General features: G+C 32.3%; 2 protein-coding genes across 2 annotated transcripts; both read right to left on the reverse strand.

Moving 5' to 3' along the window:
- Positions 1-6,772: 6,772 nt before the first annotated feature.
- On the reverse strand, positions 6,773-8,258 carry LOC107872032 (tyrosine-protein phosphatase DSP3-like). Its single transcript, XM_016718857.2, has one exon. The coding sequence runs from the start codon at positions 7,308-7,310 to the stop codon at positions 6,786-6,788; it is 525 nt and encodes a 174-aa protein (XP_016574343.1). The 5' UTR covers positions 7,311-8,258; the 3' UTR covers positions 6,773-6,785.
- Positions 8,259-8,390: 132 nt separating this feature from the next.
- On the reverse strand, positions 8,391-15,479 carry LOC107871086 (phosphoinositide phospholipase C 2). The gene is made up of 9 exons (XM_016717883.2): positions 14,684-15,479; positions 13,178-13,374; positions 12,707-12,842; positions 12,404-12,634; positions 12,104-12,327; positions 11,073-11,190; positions 9,864-10,016; positions 9,679-9,765; positions 8,391-8,973 (listed from the first exon to the last, which is right to left on the reverse strand). Exons 1-9 carry the CDS (start codon positions 15,008-15,010, stop codon positions 8,680-8,682), a joined length of 1,767 nt encoding a protein of 588 aa, XP_016573369.2. The 5' UTR covers positions 15,011-15,479; the 3' UTR covers positions 8,391-8,679.
- Positions 15,480-16,896: the final 1,417 nt, after the last annotated feature.

Genomic DNA, 16,896 nt, shown 5'->3' on the forward strand with positions numbered 1-16,896 from the left:
TGGTGAAATGTGTTTTGTTTTGTCTCCTTTGGTGTATCCTCCTCTTAATTGAGCTATGCATGCGGCATTGTCTTCATAAAATATTGTTGAAATATTCTTTTTCAAAGTAAGGCCACATGTTTCCTGAATGTGTTGAGTTATTGACCTCAACCAGATGCATTCTAGACTTGCTTCATGAATTGCTATTATCTCTGCATGGTTTGAAGATGTAGCAATCATGGTTTGTTTTGTTGAACGCCATGATATAGTTGTACCTCCACATATAAACAAATAATCTGTCTGAGATCGACCTTTATGTGGGTCAGACGAATATTCTGCATCTGCATAACCAATTAATTGTGAATCGTACTCATTTGAATAAAATAGTCTCATATTAATAGTTCCTCGGAGATATCTAAATATATGCTTAATGTCATTCCAATATCTTCGTGTTAGGGAAGAGCTAAATCTTGCTAATAAATTTACAGAAAAAGATATATCTGATCGTGAATTACTAGCAAGATACATTTATGCCCAATTGCACTAAGATATGACATTTCAGCACCAACAAGTTCTTCATCATTTTCATGAGGTCGAAATGAATCTTTATTAATATCTAGTGATCTTACAACCATCGGGTACTTAATGAATGTGTTTTATCCATATAAAATCTCTTTAAAATATTTTCAGTATATGTGGATTGATGGACAAAGATTTCATTCATAAAATATTTAATTTGTAGATCAAGATAAAATTTTGTCTTTCCGAGATCTTTCATTTCAAATTTTCTTTTCAAATATTCTACTGTCTTTGAAAGCTATTCAAGAGTTCCAATGATATTCAAGTCATCAACATATACAACTATTATGACAAATCCAGATCCAGACCTTTTAATAAAGACACAAGGATAGATTAGGTCATTTTTATACCCTTCTTTTAATAGGTATTCGCTAAGACGATTATACCATATGCGTCCTGATTATTTTAATTCGTATAAGAATTTCTGAAGCTTGATTAAACAATTTTCTCGAGAATTTTTATACTCCTCAGGCATTTTGAATCCTTCAGGAATTTTTATATAAATATCACTGTCTAATGAGCCATATCAATAGGATGTGACAACGTCCATCATATGCATATCAAGTTTTTCACGAACTGCCAAATTAATAAGATACCTGAAGGTGATTGCATCCACCACCAGAGAATATGTCTCCATATAATCAATGTCAGGTCTTTGCAAAAATTTCTGTGCCACAAGTCGTGGTTTACAGCTTACGACTTCATTTTTCTCATTTCGTTTTCACACAAAAATTCATTTGTAGCCCACTGACTTTATAACTTCAGGTGTTTGGACTAAAGGTCCATAAACTTTGAGTTTTTCAACCGAAATCAATTCAATTTTAATTGCATCTTTTCATTTTGACCAATCATTTCTCTGTCTACATTCTTCGAGATATTTTGGTTTAAGATCTTCATCTTGTTGCATTAATTCATTAGCAACATTATAAGCAAAAATATTATCAACAATTATATCATTTCGATTTCATTTTTTTTTATGAGACATAACTGACTGGGATCTCTTTATTTTCATTATTTTCAGGTACCTGAATCTCTTCTGAGGTTTTATCAATTGTTATGTCTTGTTGCTCTTCTTGAGTAGATTCCTTCATATTACGATTATTTTGATCATTTGCTCATCTTCTTTTTCAAGGATTTTTATCTTTAAAATCGATTGGTCTACCACGTTTTAAGTGTAGTTTTGAGTCATTTGCATTAGTCAATTATTTTATGGGAACATCAACTCGAATGGGAGTATTAACAGCTGAAATGTGAGATTTTGTAACTCTTGATAGGTCAGTGAATGCATATGGCAGTTGATTTTCAATGTTTTGCAAATGAATTATATTTAGAACTTCTAGTTCACATTTATTTGTACAAGGATACGTGAGATAATGATAATGTATTCCAGCCTATTTCCTTTTTCAATTGCTTATTTTCTCCGCTTAATGTTGGATATATTGTTTCATCAAAATAACAATCAACAAATCTTGCCGTAAATAAATCTCCAGTCATACATTTCAAATATTTTATAATAGAAGGAGATTCATACCCAACATATATTCCCAATCTTCTTTGAGGATCCATTTTTATAGGTTATGGTGGAGCAATTGAAACCTATACCACACATCCAAAAATTCTTAGATGGAAAATATTGGGCTCTTGACCAAAACTCAATTGTAATGGGGAGATTTTATGATAACTTGGGGGCCTTATCCGCACAAGAACTGTTGCATGCAAAATAGCACGATCCCATATCAAAATAGAAAGTTTTGTTCTCATAAGCATTGATCAAGCGATTAATTGGAGGCGTTTAATCAATGATTCTGCTAGACCATTTTGAGTATGAGCGTAGGCAACCGAATGTTTAATTGTTATTTCAGTTGATATACAATAATCATCAAAAGTCTGGGATGTAAATTCACTAGCATTATCAAAATAAATTATTTTTATTGTATTATCTGAAAATTGTGCTCTTAACTTTATTATTTGAGCAAGTAATCTCGCAAATGTCAAATTACGAGTTGATAATAAACACACACGTGATTATCTTGTAAATGCATCTATTAAAATCATATAATACTTAAATGGTCCACATGAAGGGTGAATGGGCCCACATATATCATTCTGTATACGTTTCAAAAATGTAGGAGATTCAATTCCCACTTTAATTATTGATGGTCTAGTAATTAATTTGCCTTGAAAACATGTTGCATAAGAGAATTCTTTAAATTGAAGAATCTTTTGATTCTTCAATGAGTGTCCATATGAATTCTCAATTATTTTGCGCACCATATTAGAACCGGGATGATCCAACCCGTCATGCCAAATAATAAAATTATTTGAATTAATAAACTTCTGATTTACTATGGCATATGTTTCAACAGTGCTAATTCTTGTGTAGTATAAGCCAGAAAAAAGAGCAGATAATTTTTCAAGTATATATTTGTTACCCGACATTATTGTAGTAATATAAGGATATTCAATCTTTCCATCATTTGTAGCCTCAACATGATAGCCATTTTGGCAAATGTTTTTGAAACTTAATTTTCTTTGAGACTTACTACAATATAATGTTTCATCAATTATCAAATTTGTTCCTCCAAAAAGTAATAAGTTAGCTTTTTCGTAGCCTTCAATTAATCTTGTACTACCAGAAATAATATTAGCATTGGCTTCTTTCATCACCAAATAAGAGAAATATTTCTCATCTTTTAAAATAATATGTGTGGTAACACTATCTATAAGACATATATCATCGTAACTAATTTTGAATTCAATTGTTGATTGGAGAATTTTCACATTCTTCAAGAAAAAAACATACTATAAGAAATTTGAAAAACTAACATAAGAAATTGCATTAGAAATTAGAAAATGGTTTTTTTCCTCCTTTTTTTGTTTTTTTCTCTATTTTCTGTTACTCTTTTTTTTTTTCAGTTTTTTTCTTCATTTTTTCTTTTCCTTTTTTTGTTTTCTCTTTCTTCTTTCTTTTTTCAATCTTCTCTTTTTCGTTGTCTTTTTTTCATTTTGTCTTTTTTTTTTTCTTTTTCTTCTTTTCCTTTTTATTTTCTCTCCTTCTATTTTTTTTTCTTTTATTTTTTCTCTGTTTTCTATTACTCTCCTTCTTTTTTCGTATTTTTTCTCCTTTTTCTCACTTTTTTTTCTTTTTATTTTTCTCCTGCTTTTCATTTGTGCGAACTAGCAAATATAAATACAAGTGTGAACCATAAAATATAAATACAAAGGTGAATTATAACATACAAATACAAGTGGGAATTATAAAGTACAAATAAAAATGCGAACTATAACATATAGATACAAGTGTGAACTATCATTTATATTTTTTAATTATTGAAAATGAACGATTGATTTTATTTTTACGAATATTTGTTTGTATTTATTTATACGAGTTGTATTTATTGATACAAATAAATACAATTCAAATTTTTATAAAAATACAATATGCATTTGTATTTTTAAAATCATTGATTTCATTTGTTTGTATTTGTTTGTATCAATTTTTAAAATCATTGTATTTGTATCAAGTGATATTTATTTATTTACAAATACGAATAATAATTTTGACATACAAATACAAAACGGTACATTTGTATCAAATGATACATTGCATATTTATATATTTTAGAATCAAGAAAATACAATTAATGCATTTACTTATTTATATACAAATACAAATGATAAATTGTACATAATCACGACTAAATACAATATGCAATCAACTTACAAATACAAATACAAAATAATTCTTTAAAAATAAAAAGACATCGACGAAAATAGAATACAAATACAAATATAATCTAAATATAAAAACACAATAAAATCATGATACAAATATAATCCAATATAACATACAAATCAATTATAAAATACAAATACAAAACAGTTCTTTAAAAATATAAGTGCGAATTATATAAAATATAAATGATGGTGTGAACTAACAAATACAAGTGCGAACTATAAAATACAAATATAAACATGAACTACAAAATACAAATACAAGCGCGAACTTTAAAATACAAATATAGTTGTATCAATGAAAACAAAAATATAAATGATGGTGTGACTACAAATAGATAAACAATTATGGTAGTTACGTTATCATCAATGAATTGTGCTCGAGTAGTTATATTTTTTAAAAATACAAAAAATATAAAATAGAACAAAAAAATGATAAAGAAAATAAGTACAAAAAAAAAGAGATATAGAAGAGAGAAAAAAATATATAAAAAAAAAAAATAGGAAAAATTAGAAAAAAGAAGAAGAAAAAACGAGGAAAGCACGAAAAAGAAAAAGTATCAAAAAAATAAAAAGAAAAAAATGATAGTGTTTTTGGCAAGACTAAATATGTAGTGTATTTATGTTTTTATGAATACAACGGCTGTGAATCGAATATAGCAGCTAAATGGTACTGTATTTATATTTTATATGAATACAGACTATTGATAAAATCGAATACAGCGGGCGTAAATTGAACACAGCGGCTATAAATAGTAATTATGTAAAATGAAATGTGAGTTTTCCAGTAAAATGTAGCTATTTTTGTATAATCCCCTTTTATTTATTATATATTTAGGAATTTTACTTTCGTATATTTAGGAGATCAAAACTTTCCATATGTTAATATAATTAATATTTAATATTATAATAATTTGAAAAAAATAATAAAAAGACGATTTTGTCTAAAATAAAATTTTTTAATGAAGGACAAAAATTTCAAATTGCTTTTCTAAGGATCTTCACACTTTTAATATATTATAGATATAGATATAGATTATAGATTATAGATATAGATTATAAATTATAGATACATATATATTGTAGCATTTAGTTATATTTCCAATTTTATTTTGAATTGACCCATAATTCTAGCAACCAATTACAGCTCAATGTGTCTAACCAACTTTAACTCGGAATTATAGCTCAAAAGATGATACGTCTTTTTTATAAATGGTTACCCCTAATTTTATAGTTTGTTTTTTTTTTCATTCGATGATTGATATCGGCTTTGAGTATCAACTAATCTGAATTTATCACGGGAAGTCCCACTTTGAAGGCAAAGCATTCTCTATCAAAAATGGCTTAATAGTCACACTCAAATTTGAGACCTCTAATTAAAGATGATTGAATACTTACCGCTCTACCAAAATTTAATTTTGTAATCCTTTACTAAGCAAACCATATACCCCATGACTCTTTTGTTTGCAAAGTAGGTACAAAATGCAAAACAAGAATTTTGTTCTCCAACACTTAGCTTTGTTTTTAAGCTTGTGGGTTCCTTCTTTGTGCTTCACTTTTCAAAAATTCTCTCTCACTTATGATAATGAAAATTCTTTTGTTATCACTCTAGTCTAGAGATAGGGGTATTAAGTAGCTAAATCAGACTATGAAAATTCGGGAGAAGATAGTTGAAATGAGGGCGAAGAGGGCGTGTCTATTTTCCAGAATCAATTCATATTCATGTCGGGCATTTTACTACAAAAGTCATTTATATGTTGTAAGAAGATCGGTGGAACAGTATAGGGAGAGGAAGAAGGACCTATACATGGTATTTATCAACCTAGAAAATACATGAGGCAAAATCTCGAGAGAGGTTCTATAGAAATTCTTAGAGGTTAGGGGAGTTCCTAGAGCGTACACTAGGAGCTAGATCAAGGACATATAGGATGGAGCCAAGACTTTAGATAAGGACAATGGATAAGAAAAATCTTTCCCAAACAGATTTATTTTCTTCAAATTTAAAGAAAACATTATATAAGAAAAATACTTTTCAAAACTCTTTCAACCTCAACATTCGACTCTACCCGAAACCTAAAATCCAACCTCAACTTGGACGGAGGGAGTAACAATTACACTCTATTTTGATGGTTGTTAAGTATAGTTTCATAATGTATTGTATTGCATTGTTTTAATGAATACAACATTTTGATAGATTATATTGTATCATTTTCTGTCATTACATAATCTCACACATCAATAATTAGAAGGTTAAACCTATTACTACTAGAAAAGTAGAGTACATGTTAGGTCTACTAATGAGAAGAAAAAAAATATAAGGTAATGCAATCCCACCAAATCGATCGTTACATAAAGTGAGACTTTTCGTCATTACCTAACGATGGAACTTAATGATACAATACAACAAAATTTAAGTAACATTCAAAACAAACATGATATTTAATCAAACAATACAAAGCCATGGTAACAACCACCCAAAACAATATTCAATATCACAAGTAACTGAAATATTCAAATAATATTTGAACATCAAATCCCTCTAAAAATTTGATGTCATTTTCCCTCCACTTTGCTCCTGCAAAATGCTTATACTCTTCCACCACAGCATCCAAACACCAGTTCTGCAATTTCCTCAAGCATCCAACAACACAACCAGTACGATGTTTTCCGCGATTACAATGTAATAAAACTGGATAATTTCTCTCATCAATTATCACTCTCAAAGCACTCATTATGATTTCACTTCTGCTTGACATAGTTGATGGATCCTTTGTTCCATCGAGTCCGAATTGGTAGAGGTTGATATTGTTTATTCGTAGGAATTCCATGTGTTCTTCGGGGTAGGGTTCTGGACATAAGCATATGATAGAACGAAGATTGAGTGATTTGAGGAAAGCAAAGTTGGAGGGATGAGGGAATCCTGATCTGTAAATGTAGTTATTTTCAACTGATGAAAAGTTTAGTAGTATCGATAGATCATCGTTACCTTCTTCTTTCAAATCCATAATCAAACTCATATTTCTTTTTCCAAACTGCTTTGAAATGTTTTTTCTTAGCGCCAAAGTCTAATGAAAACAACCTCTCTACCTCCTAAATTAGGGATAAGGTTAGTTTTTTTCCGAAGGTTTATCAAAAAAAGTCTCTCCACCTCCCAAGGTAGGGATAAGGTTGACTTTTTTCCGAACTGCTTTGAAATACTTTTTCTCAAGTGAAACAACCTTTGTAACCACCTAGTTAGGAGTTAGGTTACTTATACTCTATCCTCCTTGTCGCCACTTATAGGGTTATACCGGATATATATGTTGTTGAATCTCAAAAAATAATATGCAAACGAGCAATCGCCATTATGTCCTCATAATGGTTCTACCAAGGAGCATGGAAGTTGCAATGAGGGAGGCAAGGGTAAGGGGCTGTTTGGATGATTGAAAAAAAAAAAAAGAGAGAGAAAATTACGAAAAGAAGGTATGATTTGTGAGTTTTTTTTTAAACTTGTTTCAATTAGGAAGGCATGAAAGTTGCAAGTTTGGGATGTAGGATTTTGGGCGGTGTTTGGATGATTGTAGAAAGGAAAATCAAGAAGGAAAAAAGAAAATACTATTAGTGAATGGATTGATGTGAGAAAGCAAGTATATAATAAAGTTTGAATTTGGAAATCTGAATTTGAGTTGAATTTGTAAATTTATAAATTTTAAAATTGCCCAATCCTATACAAATTAGGATTACTAATAGGCTTAGACAAATAAGAACAAACCAATATAATACTCCCTCCGTTTAAAAAAGAATAACCTACTTTCCTTTTTAGTCAATTTAAAAAAGAATGACCCCTTTCCTTTTTTGGCAATACTTTAATTTCAACTTTCCACATTACATATTTAGAACCACAAAATTAAAGAGCATTTTAGTACATTTGATACAACTTTAATTTAATGCCACAAGATTCAAAAGTCATCTTTATTTTCTTAAACTTTGTGTCAAGTCAAAGTAGGTCATTCTGTTTTAAACAGAGGGAGTAGTTAATAAAATTTTTACTACAATTACCAAATCCTAAACAATTTAGGATTACTAATAGGACTTGGACAAATGAGAATAAATCAATATTGTTACTAAATCTTATACTTGATTGCAGCAATACAAACCACAATGAAAAGGGGAAAAGTTTTCCACACACATATACACATCTCAGCATATACAATGAGAAAAATACACAATATCTAAACGATTTTACAAAAAATATTGGCACACATTTTACTACAAAAACTTATTTACATCTCAGAACATATTAACAAAGATGCACAATGTACCACAAAACACGCAGAAGCAAGCCTGCAAAGCATGCAGAATCTTTATTTCCACAAAGCAGAACATAACAAAACAGAACTCACAGAGTTACATAAATTCAAAACGCATAAGTAGTTTGACAGAATTGTATTTCTCTCCCTTGCGGTTGTGGAGTGGTACTGCGCGGATACCTTGTTTAAGTTCTGAAACAGGCAAACATGTTTGGCCAGCAAAATCATCTTTTTCGGACATATCATACTCATGAACTTCTATACGGAGTAGAGCCAATTCTGGAACTGTTAATGGGAACTCAAATTGTTCATCCCATGTTGGTATCCAATTGTCCTCTAGAGTCTTTGTTTTCTTCATTACTACGTCAGCACGAACTCCAGCAATTCCTATCTGCTTATCGTTTACACACAACTAAACCATTCAGATTCTCCTTTTCAAACCTAACTCGATAGACAATTCATAACAAAAGGAGGAAAACAGAATCCAAGGTGCAAATACAATAACAAAGAAGTTCATTTTGGCGACATGGACGGGTGGCAAGGCAGAGGACTGCCAATCCGTTTTTACAACCACAACAACCACATACAAGTGTCTTCCATCTTGTTTTTTGTGTTTATTATATCTTTTTATATTGTTTTTTGTTCTGAGCCGGCGGTCTCTCGGAAACAGCCTCTCTACTTCTTCTAAGGTAGTGGTATGGACTGTGTACGTTTTACCCTCCCCGTACCACACTTTGTGGGATTACAGTGGGTATGTTGCAACAACAACCCAGGACGTAGAGAGGCTGCTTCCCATAGACCCCCGGCTGAGGACAACTGCCAATCCTTTTTTTTCCAGGTTCAAATCCAGGTGTTGCCTTATCGACAAAAAAACTAGAAGTCTCTTCTTTTCTTCTGTTGATTTAACATGCCAAATGATTCCCCAGCAGAAGCAGAGAACAAAGACTGTTGATACTTGAGAACGGACATAGTTTCCATGTAATCTCTTAAGCCTAACTCCCAACACCAGAGTGTATTGAGGGATAATTATGGCAAATACAGAATTTAAACAAGTAAATTAACCAAATAATAATGAAGGTTAAGTAAATCCACGTACCCTCGCATAGAAATCTGGAGGAGAGTATGCATCAAAATGTGTGTGTTCGAAGTCATAATACCATCCTTCACCCATAAATACGGTGACCTGTTTAGTTCAGGAAGGTCTTGGATTATTTGCATCAACATGATCAAACCATACATAATCTAATAAAGCCAGCTAAAGAACTAGATTCCCTCGAGTACCTTCAATGTAGTTTTGACAGGCAAATTTGCTTCAGGATCGAAGATCTCATTGTTGGGACCTGCTTTCAGTAGTATATCTGGTTTCTTAACATATCCACAACCACCATTGGCTCTGAACATACCATGCATTAACCAAAGTGATCTTCCATAGCCCTGCCACAAAACTTTTGTTTATGCATTTTACTTGGGAAGACTATGACAAACAAATTGATTGAAAAAGACGATATTGGGAACAAATAAAGTTATATAGTGAAAATCAAGTGTGACGGTAGAACTTAGAATAAATAACCCAGCGTCTAAGAAAGCGACCTTTTAGCTATATTGCTTCTTTTCAGTGGGTGCTTAAAGGGGTATTGTCGCGCGGGTGGGGTGGCCAGTAATTTTACATAGCCACACCAATCTTTGAGCTCTCCCTTAATTACTACATATTGTAACTCCTCCTCCAAGTTCATTTGTAGATAACAACAACAACGAACCCAGTGAATTCCCACCAAGTGGGGTCTTGGGAGGGTAAAATGTACGCAGTCCATACCGCTACTTCCGAAAAAGTAGAGAGGTTGTTCCCAGTGTAACAGATCTGAGGCTTCAATTTAAACAACATACCCAGTGTAATACCACAAATGGAGTCTAGAAAGGGTAGGGTGTACACAAATCGTACTCTTACCTTTGTGGGGTAGAGAGATTGTTTCAGATATTGGAGTCACGACACTGACACATATGCAAGTGTGTAGAAATCTTCAAAGAAATTCTAATGTGATATGTGTTAGACGTCAAAATAAATCACTAATGTAAGAACCCTAGGATTTATGCTCATGCTTAAGGATAGGTAACTAGATTCTGGTAGGTATTTCTAATTGCTATGTCTTCACCAATAGAAAATAGAACAAAGATTAACACTTCACACATTTCCTTTAAATCAATTGTTACATCATGAATGGAAAACCACATGTGACTCTTGTAATCATGTATGTATAAGCAGTGGTCTAACCAAGAAAAGGGTCACTGAGATCAAACACTAAATTGTATTTTGTTTATCTGACATTGTGGTTTATGCGAGTCTAGTTTTTCCTACAGAATGATTTTTCTCAAAATTAACAAGGCACAGTAGAATTGATTAACTTTACATTACAGTTTTCTCTTACGAATGCTACTCTTTCTGCTTTCCTTTTTGTGGGAGGTTTACTTGCGGGATAAAGAAAGAAGACTAACCTGCATATTGAATGCCACCATTTGAGCTCCATGTGTCCATGCAATAAAAGGATTGTAATTAGATGAATCAAAACGTATGCCCTTTGGGTATATTCTCAGTATGTTCCTCTGAGTGAACCTGTAAGCATACCATAATTATGCACATACAGTCTGTTACATGTACATGGCATGAATAAATTGGTAAAAACTTAGACGGCATACACATGGGTGCTGTAGATCAATTACATGACACATTATAGCAAGTAATTTGCTATAATATTCCAGAATTTTGAAGTATCAAATGAGTTGATTGTGTCATCTGAAACTCCTTTGATCACACATAACTAACAAGAACACCAACAACAACAACAACGATGACACCTCAATCCTAAGATAATTGAGGTTGAAAAATCCAATGTCCATTTTTGCTCCATTTGCACTTGTTTCATTCCAATAATCAATAATATGGGGTTCTCTAACACTACAGGTTCTCAAGTGTACTACGGGCATACAAATTAATGAAGGTAATGTAAGTGTACCGGTATGAGTAAACCTTAATCTCAAGTAGTTGGTATGTCTATACAGATCTTTTGTTTCAACTGTGATTTTTTTTTAATTTGGCTGTCTGCTTGGATTCGAAAGATTGTAGGTCGTTCGAGACAACTTCCTTCACAAGTAAGTTTGTGTCAAGCTTGTCCCTTTTAACACCTTTGTCGTTGAACCTAAACATCTACACTGATTGCTACATTTTAGGCCTACATACGACATAACCAAACCATCTCAAGCAATATTCCCTCGTTTTATCACATAAAACAAAGTATAATGGTTTTAGTTCTGTATATCACAAAGTATACATCAATAAAATGATACACCCTTGGTTATGAACATCCCCCTCCAGAAAAATGACACAGAAGAAAAGAAAGTAAATATATACTGGGGAAGCAATTGAAGTTATTCGCCTTGCATATCCACCAGTCTATGAAATCGACAAAGAAAGGGTTATAACTTATACTGTACGTAGTTAATCTGATGGATGGAGCAAGATACTATACCTGATAATTTCTTTTGAGTGAGTAACTACAGCCTTTCCAAGTTCTTGCTCACTCAAGCTAAGTCGTCTTACTTTATCAGGATCAACCCTCAGCCAATCAGACAGTCCACCTTTTCCCTTTCCAGCATGAATGGCAATTAAACGCTTGTATTCTGGTGCTGTATTTGGCTGCGAGGTAGGATCTTCTTCATCATCGTCGTCGGCTTCTGCTTCATCAGAGTCATCCTGTTTGGAATAGTGTCAGAATGTGGCAAAAATAGACTTTGATTGAAGAAACTAATTGGTAATGCATTTTTTACACCTTATCATTGTATCTGGCTTTAAGGTCTGAAACTTCCCTTCCCCAAGCTTCTGTATCATCTTGATCCTTTTCTTTCGTTGAGTCTTTTTCCTTAACTTCCTTAGCCTTAAGGTATTCTTTAGGTGGCTTAGTTGATATCAGAACACGTCTTTTCAGTGTTGCTGGGGATGGAAACTCTTTCAAACATTCATCGGGAGAAAACAGCATGTCTCCAAATGTTTGAGTGATCATCTATGATTTTTCCACAAAAGCATTATTAGGATCAATAAATGTGGTACCATATCCAAATATGAACATACACACCTCCGCCGTTTTTGCCTGAAGATCTGTAGTTAGATGATCTTCAAGTGTTATTACCACAGGATACTCGGATACAGCAAAAGCATGTTCCTTGATAGACCTCAAACATTTGATGAGCGCAACTGGAGTTGTCAACGTTCTGTATGCAAAGAGTACACTTACAAACTACAAGAAGATTGAAAAGAACAAGCACAATAGAGAGAACTCAATACCCAAAAATTCATAATAAGTATAGTCCAAGAAGTATGACGTGAAATTCAATTCCAATGCTAGTCCGGCAGAAACATACATAGCAAAGCTTAAGAGTTTTTCCCTGTTGTAATTCGATTATTGTCACCCTACACAGTAAAAGTAATAGTTTTCTGATGCATGTATTAATCCTCTATTACACACGGGGTTCTCAAGAAAAAATGTGACGTTCAGACAACTTTTTACTCAACGGTCAGTTTGCAAAATCCAGCATCAGTGACATACCCTCCATGTAGAACTTCCACATCATCTTTAGCGGAATTTGGCCATATATCCAATTCAATTACTCGTACACCTTTGTGCAGGGCCTGTATTATAGGGACATCACTGCAATCACTACTCAATTGATTCCCAGTTAAATAAGAATTATGGCCTGTGTATATGAAGTAATGCGACAAAGGCGCATTCATATCATGGTGAATCTGAAACAACGAAAATGAGAATTTATTACTTCAAAGATCATATATCAAATATACTAATTTACCAAAAGAAATAAAAAAAGATACTCTGATTAAATTAGCTTTCACTTGCATTCTGTTACTAAGAACATGTCCAAAAGGGGAGACTCACTTTTAGTAACAACATATACATGTAAATTAAAAATAACTAACATTGACAGTCAAATCTAAAAGTTTTTGTGATTCAAACCTTCTATTTGTGTTAAAAATTCTATTCAATATGCATAAATAATCTACTCAAAACCCAGTAAACAAAACGAATTGTGGTCTAGAACCTATAAACTAAAACTTCTGACTCCGCCTCTGAATGCGCTAGTTAATTTATATACAAGAATCCTATTCGAACCTTTCAATTGCATCTTCTAAACAGGTTATGCTGATACAAAAGCTTAAACACAAAGCATTTGACATTTGGGTGCATTTGCTACGAAAGAAAATGTTCCCAACTGAAACTGTTTTCTGTCAATGATAATTTTACCTTGAAATTTAATTTCAGATCAATTTCCATTGCTTAGTCATATATATTATAGTACTAAATAATGTATAACATGGACGAGGAGACTATTGTTTTACCATTTTTTTAATACACTATGTCGTCAGCTGGGATATCTTAGTAGCTCATTAGGTTGGATACATGAACTTTCACTATGTTGGTGAGGGTTCCATTCCCCACCTCGTAATCCGCTCACCCGTTTCCCCTACCCCTGTCCTGCCCCCAATTTTATTTTAAAAGAATGTCACCAGCCACATCAAAATCAATCACAACAAAATGTACAGACAAAATCTCAATTAAATACTATTAGAAAATCAAAATACAGAGCAACGCCAGCGAAATATGTAGTAATTCTTACCCCGCTATTACGATTAATTGGAGGATTAATATCAGCAAAAAAGATATTTAAAAAATGCGTCAAGATGAAGAGCTCTTCGATTATGAAAAACATTAAGGATCTCAAGTTCACGAAGATCACTCATAATACTTCTCCGCATTCATAACGGAGTAATGATTAAACAATTTCTTCTCATCTAAAAAAAGAGGAAAATGAAAATATGGCTAACAGAGAGGCAAATTGTATAGAAGACAGATGAAATTTGCTTATTAACTCTCGAAATTCCAACTGTAACACATAAAATGGGACAGACGAGTAGCAATTTTTTAATATCAAATGTTAACAACTTCATCAAAATCCTCATGACATATCAAACATATTATTATCACATAAAATTTAAAAAAAATGAAGCAACAAAATTGAACAAAATATGTAATTCTTACCCGGCGATTAGGATTAATTGGAGGATTAATATCAGCGAAGAGATATTTAAAAAATGCATCAAGATGAAGACCTCTTCTATGAAAAACATTAAGGATCTTAAGTTCATGAAGATTATTCATAATATTTTGTGCATCTTCTAAACTTGCATTTTCCTCCTTTTGAACCTCAACTAAAAAACGTTGAAGATTCTCCGCAGTCATTACTCCGTTATCGGAGTAATCATTAAATAATTTCTTCACATCTGTTGGAGCCTCGACGGCGACTACTTTGAATCGCCGCCGAAAACAGAAACAGACTCTGTATGTCTGTTTCGTTTGTTTAGACATTATTGATTTTTAGAGGAGGAAAATGGTGAAGGGGGTTTTTGTATGTATAGATGAGAAATGAATTTTTTGTTGTTGATTTAAGTGATTGTTGATAAGGTTTTTTTTTTTTCTTTTGGAGTGGGAACAAGGGAAGGTATAAAAGTTGTTTTGGTGGTTAGTTAATTTATTATTACGCGTACAAAGAGAGTTTTTGCTGTATAATTGAAGAAAGAGAAATTCTAAGTACTACTTTATTTTTAATTAGGTCTTAAATTTAAATTTCTGAAATTGTTTTTGTTAGAAAATATTTTTCATTCAATATGACACTTTTCGAAGTAAATTTAAATTAAATTAAATTTAAATTAAATTAAATTTAAATTAAATTAAATTATAATATAGATATTAAACATCGAGTGGAAAAAAATATATATATTTTTAATTTTTTTTTTCTAAATGAGATTTAAAAAAAAAAAATAAGAAGAAAACAAAGGAGAAGTTTGTGGATAGTTTTTAGATGTTTTCGTTGAGATCAAGAAGCAAGGTGGGGCCTTCAAGTCTAATCATTGGGCCACGTTGATAATTGCTATAGGGTCACTTTTATGAATGGATAAATATATTGGGGAAAATATGATGCATGTGTCTCCATGTGGCAAATGTACACCCTTCGATTGGAATAAGTAATCTTGGTTGAGTATTTTTCTTACCTTACTTATTTTCTCTGTCTTATGTGTAAGTAAAAAATATTGCTTTAAATTTATTTATTGATAATTTAAACAAATGCAACGAAAGAGTATTGTGTGTTAGAGGCTCAACTTGATGGTTCTAGTTGCTCGGTCATGGCTAGCGATTTACAGGATGAATTTGGCCATGACCCAGTGACTTTGGATAAGATCAAGTTCATTTGAGGTAAGACTGTTGACATGGACGCATGTCAACAAGATAGGGCTAGACCTTTGTGGTGTTGAAGTTAAAAAAATGGCAAAATTTAGATATAAATAATTACTTTTAGTCCATAATTATAAGACATGATTAAAGTTTACATAATTACAAAGCATAGATATATCTTAAATTCATCTCTTTCTCTATCTTTTTCTCACCTCTCGCTTCCTCTCTCTCATCTCTCTCCCCTTTCTCCATTCCCATCCCTTTATTTCACTTCTCTTCAGATATAGGTAACTTTTAGTCCATAATTACAAGGCATGATTAAAGTTTGCATAATTACAAAACATAAATATACCTTAAGTCTCTTCCTTTCTCTCCCTCTTTCTCGCCTCTCTCCACTTTCTCTCTCCCATCTCCCTCCCCTTCCTCCCTTCCCCCCCCCCTATCGCGCTCCCCCCCCCCCCCCCTCATTCTTTTATTTTTTATTATTTCAAGAATTGTATATTTGTATATATATTGTACAAAATGTATATACACATGTTGGACAATAAAAATTTCAAGGCCGAAAAATAAATAATCGAGACAAGAAAAATATATTGCAACAATCAATTTTATTGATTTCAATGTGAGTGTTACAATCTCTATGAATCTTCTGATTCGCCTTTTCAAATATAAATTCGAGGGCTTAAAGTTTAATCTTGAATTTGAACTTGATTTGATGAACTTGAGGGATTTGATCTTGACTTATGCTTGAATTCAAGGGCTTTTGAGCCTATTCTTGAATATTGCAGTCTTAATCTTGAATCTTGATGAACTTGATTTAGATGCTTGAGCTTTTAGAGAAATTCGGCGTTTGATCCACGAGCTTTCTCTTGCTACTTGTTAGAGTTCTGGGGGTCCCTTTTCTGAATTATGAGACCCCTATTTATAGTTGTGGAAAAGGGAGAGTCATGATGAAGATGAACTTCCTTTGACCAATCAGATTTGAGTGATGTGTCACCTTTTATGGGCTTTAGTTTCATGGG

The sequence above is a fragment of the Capsicum annuum genome, chromosome 5, assembly GCF_002878395.1.
Source record: "Capsicum annuum cultivar UCD-10X-F1 chromosome 5, UCD10Xv1.1, whole genome shotgun sequence".
In the NCBI taxonomy this organism is placed as follows: domain Eukaryota; kingdom Viridiplantae; phylum Streptophyta; class Magnoliopsida; order Solanales; family Solanaceae; genus Capsicum; species Capsicum annuum.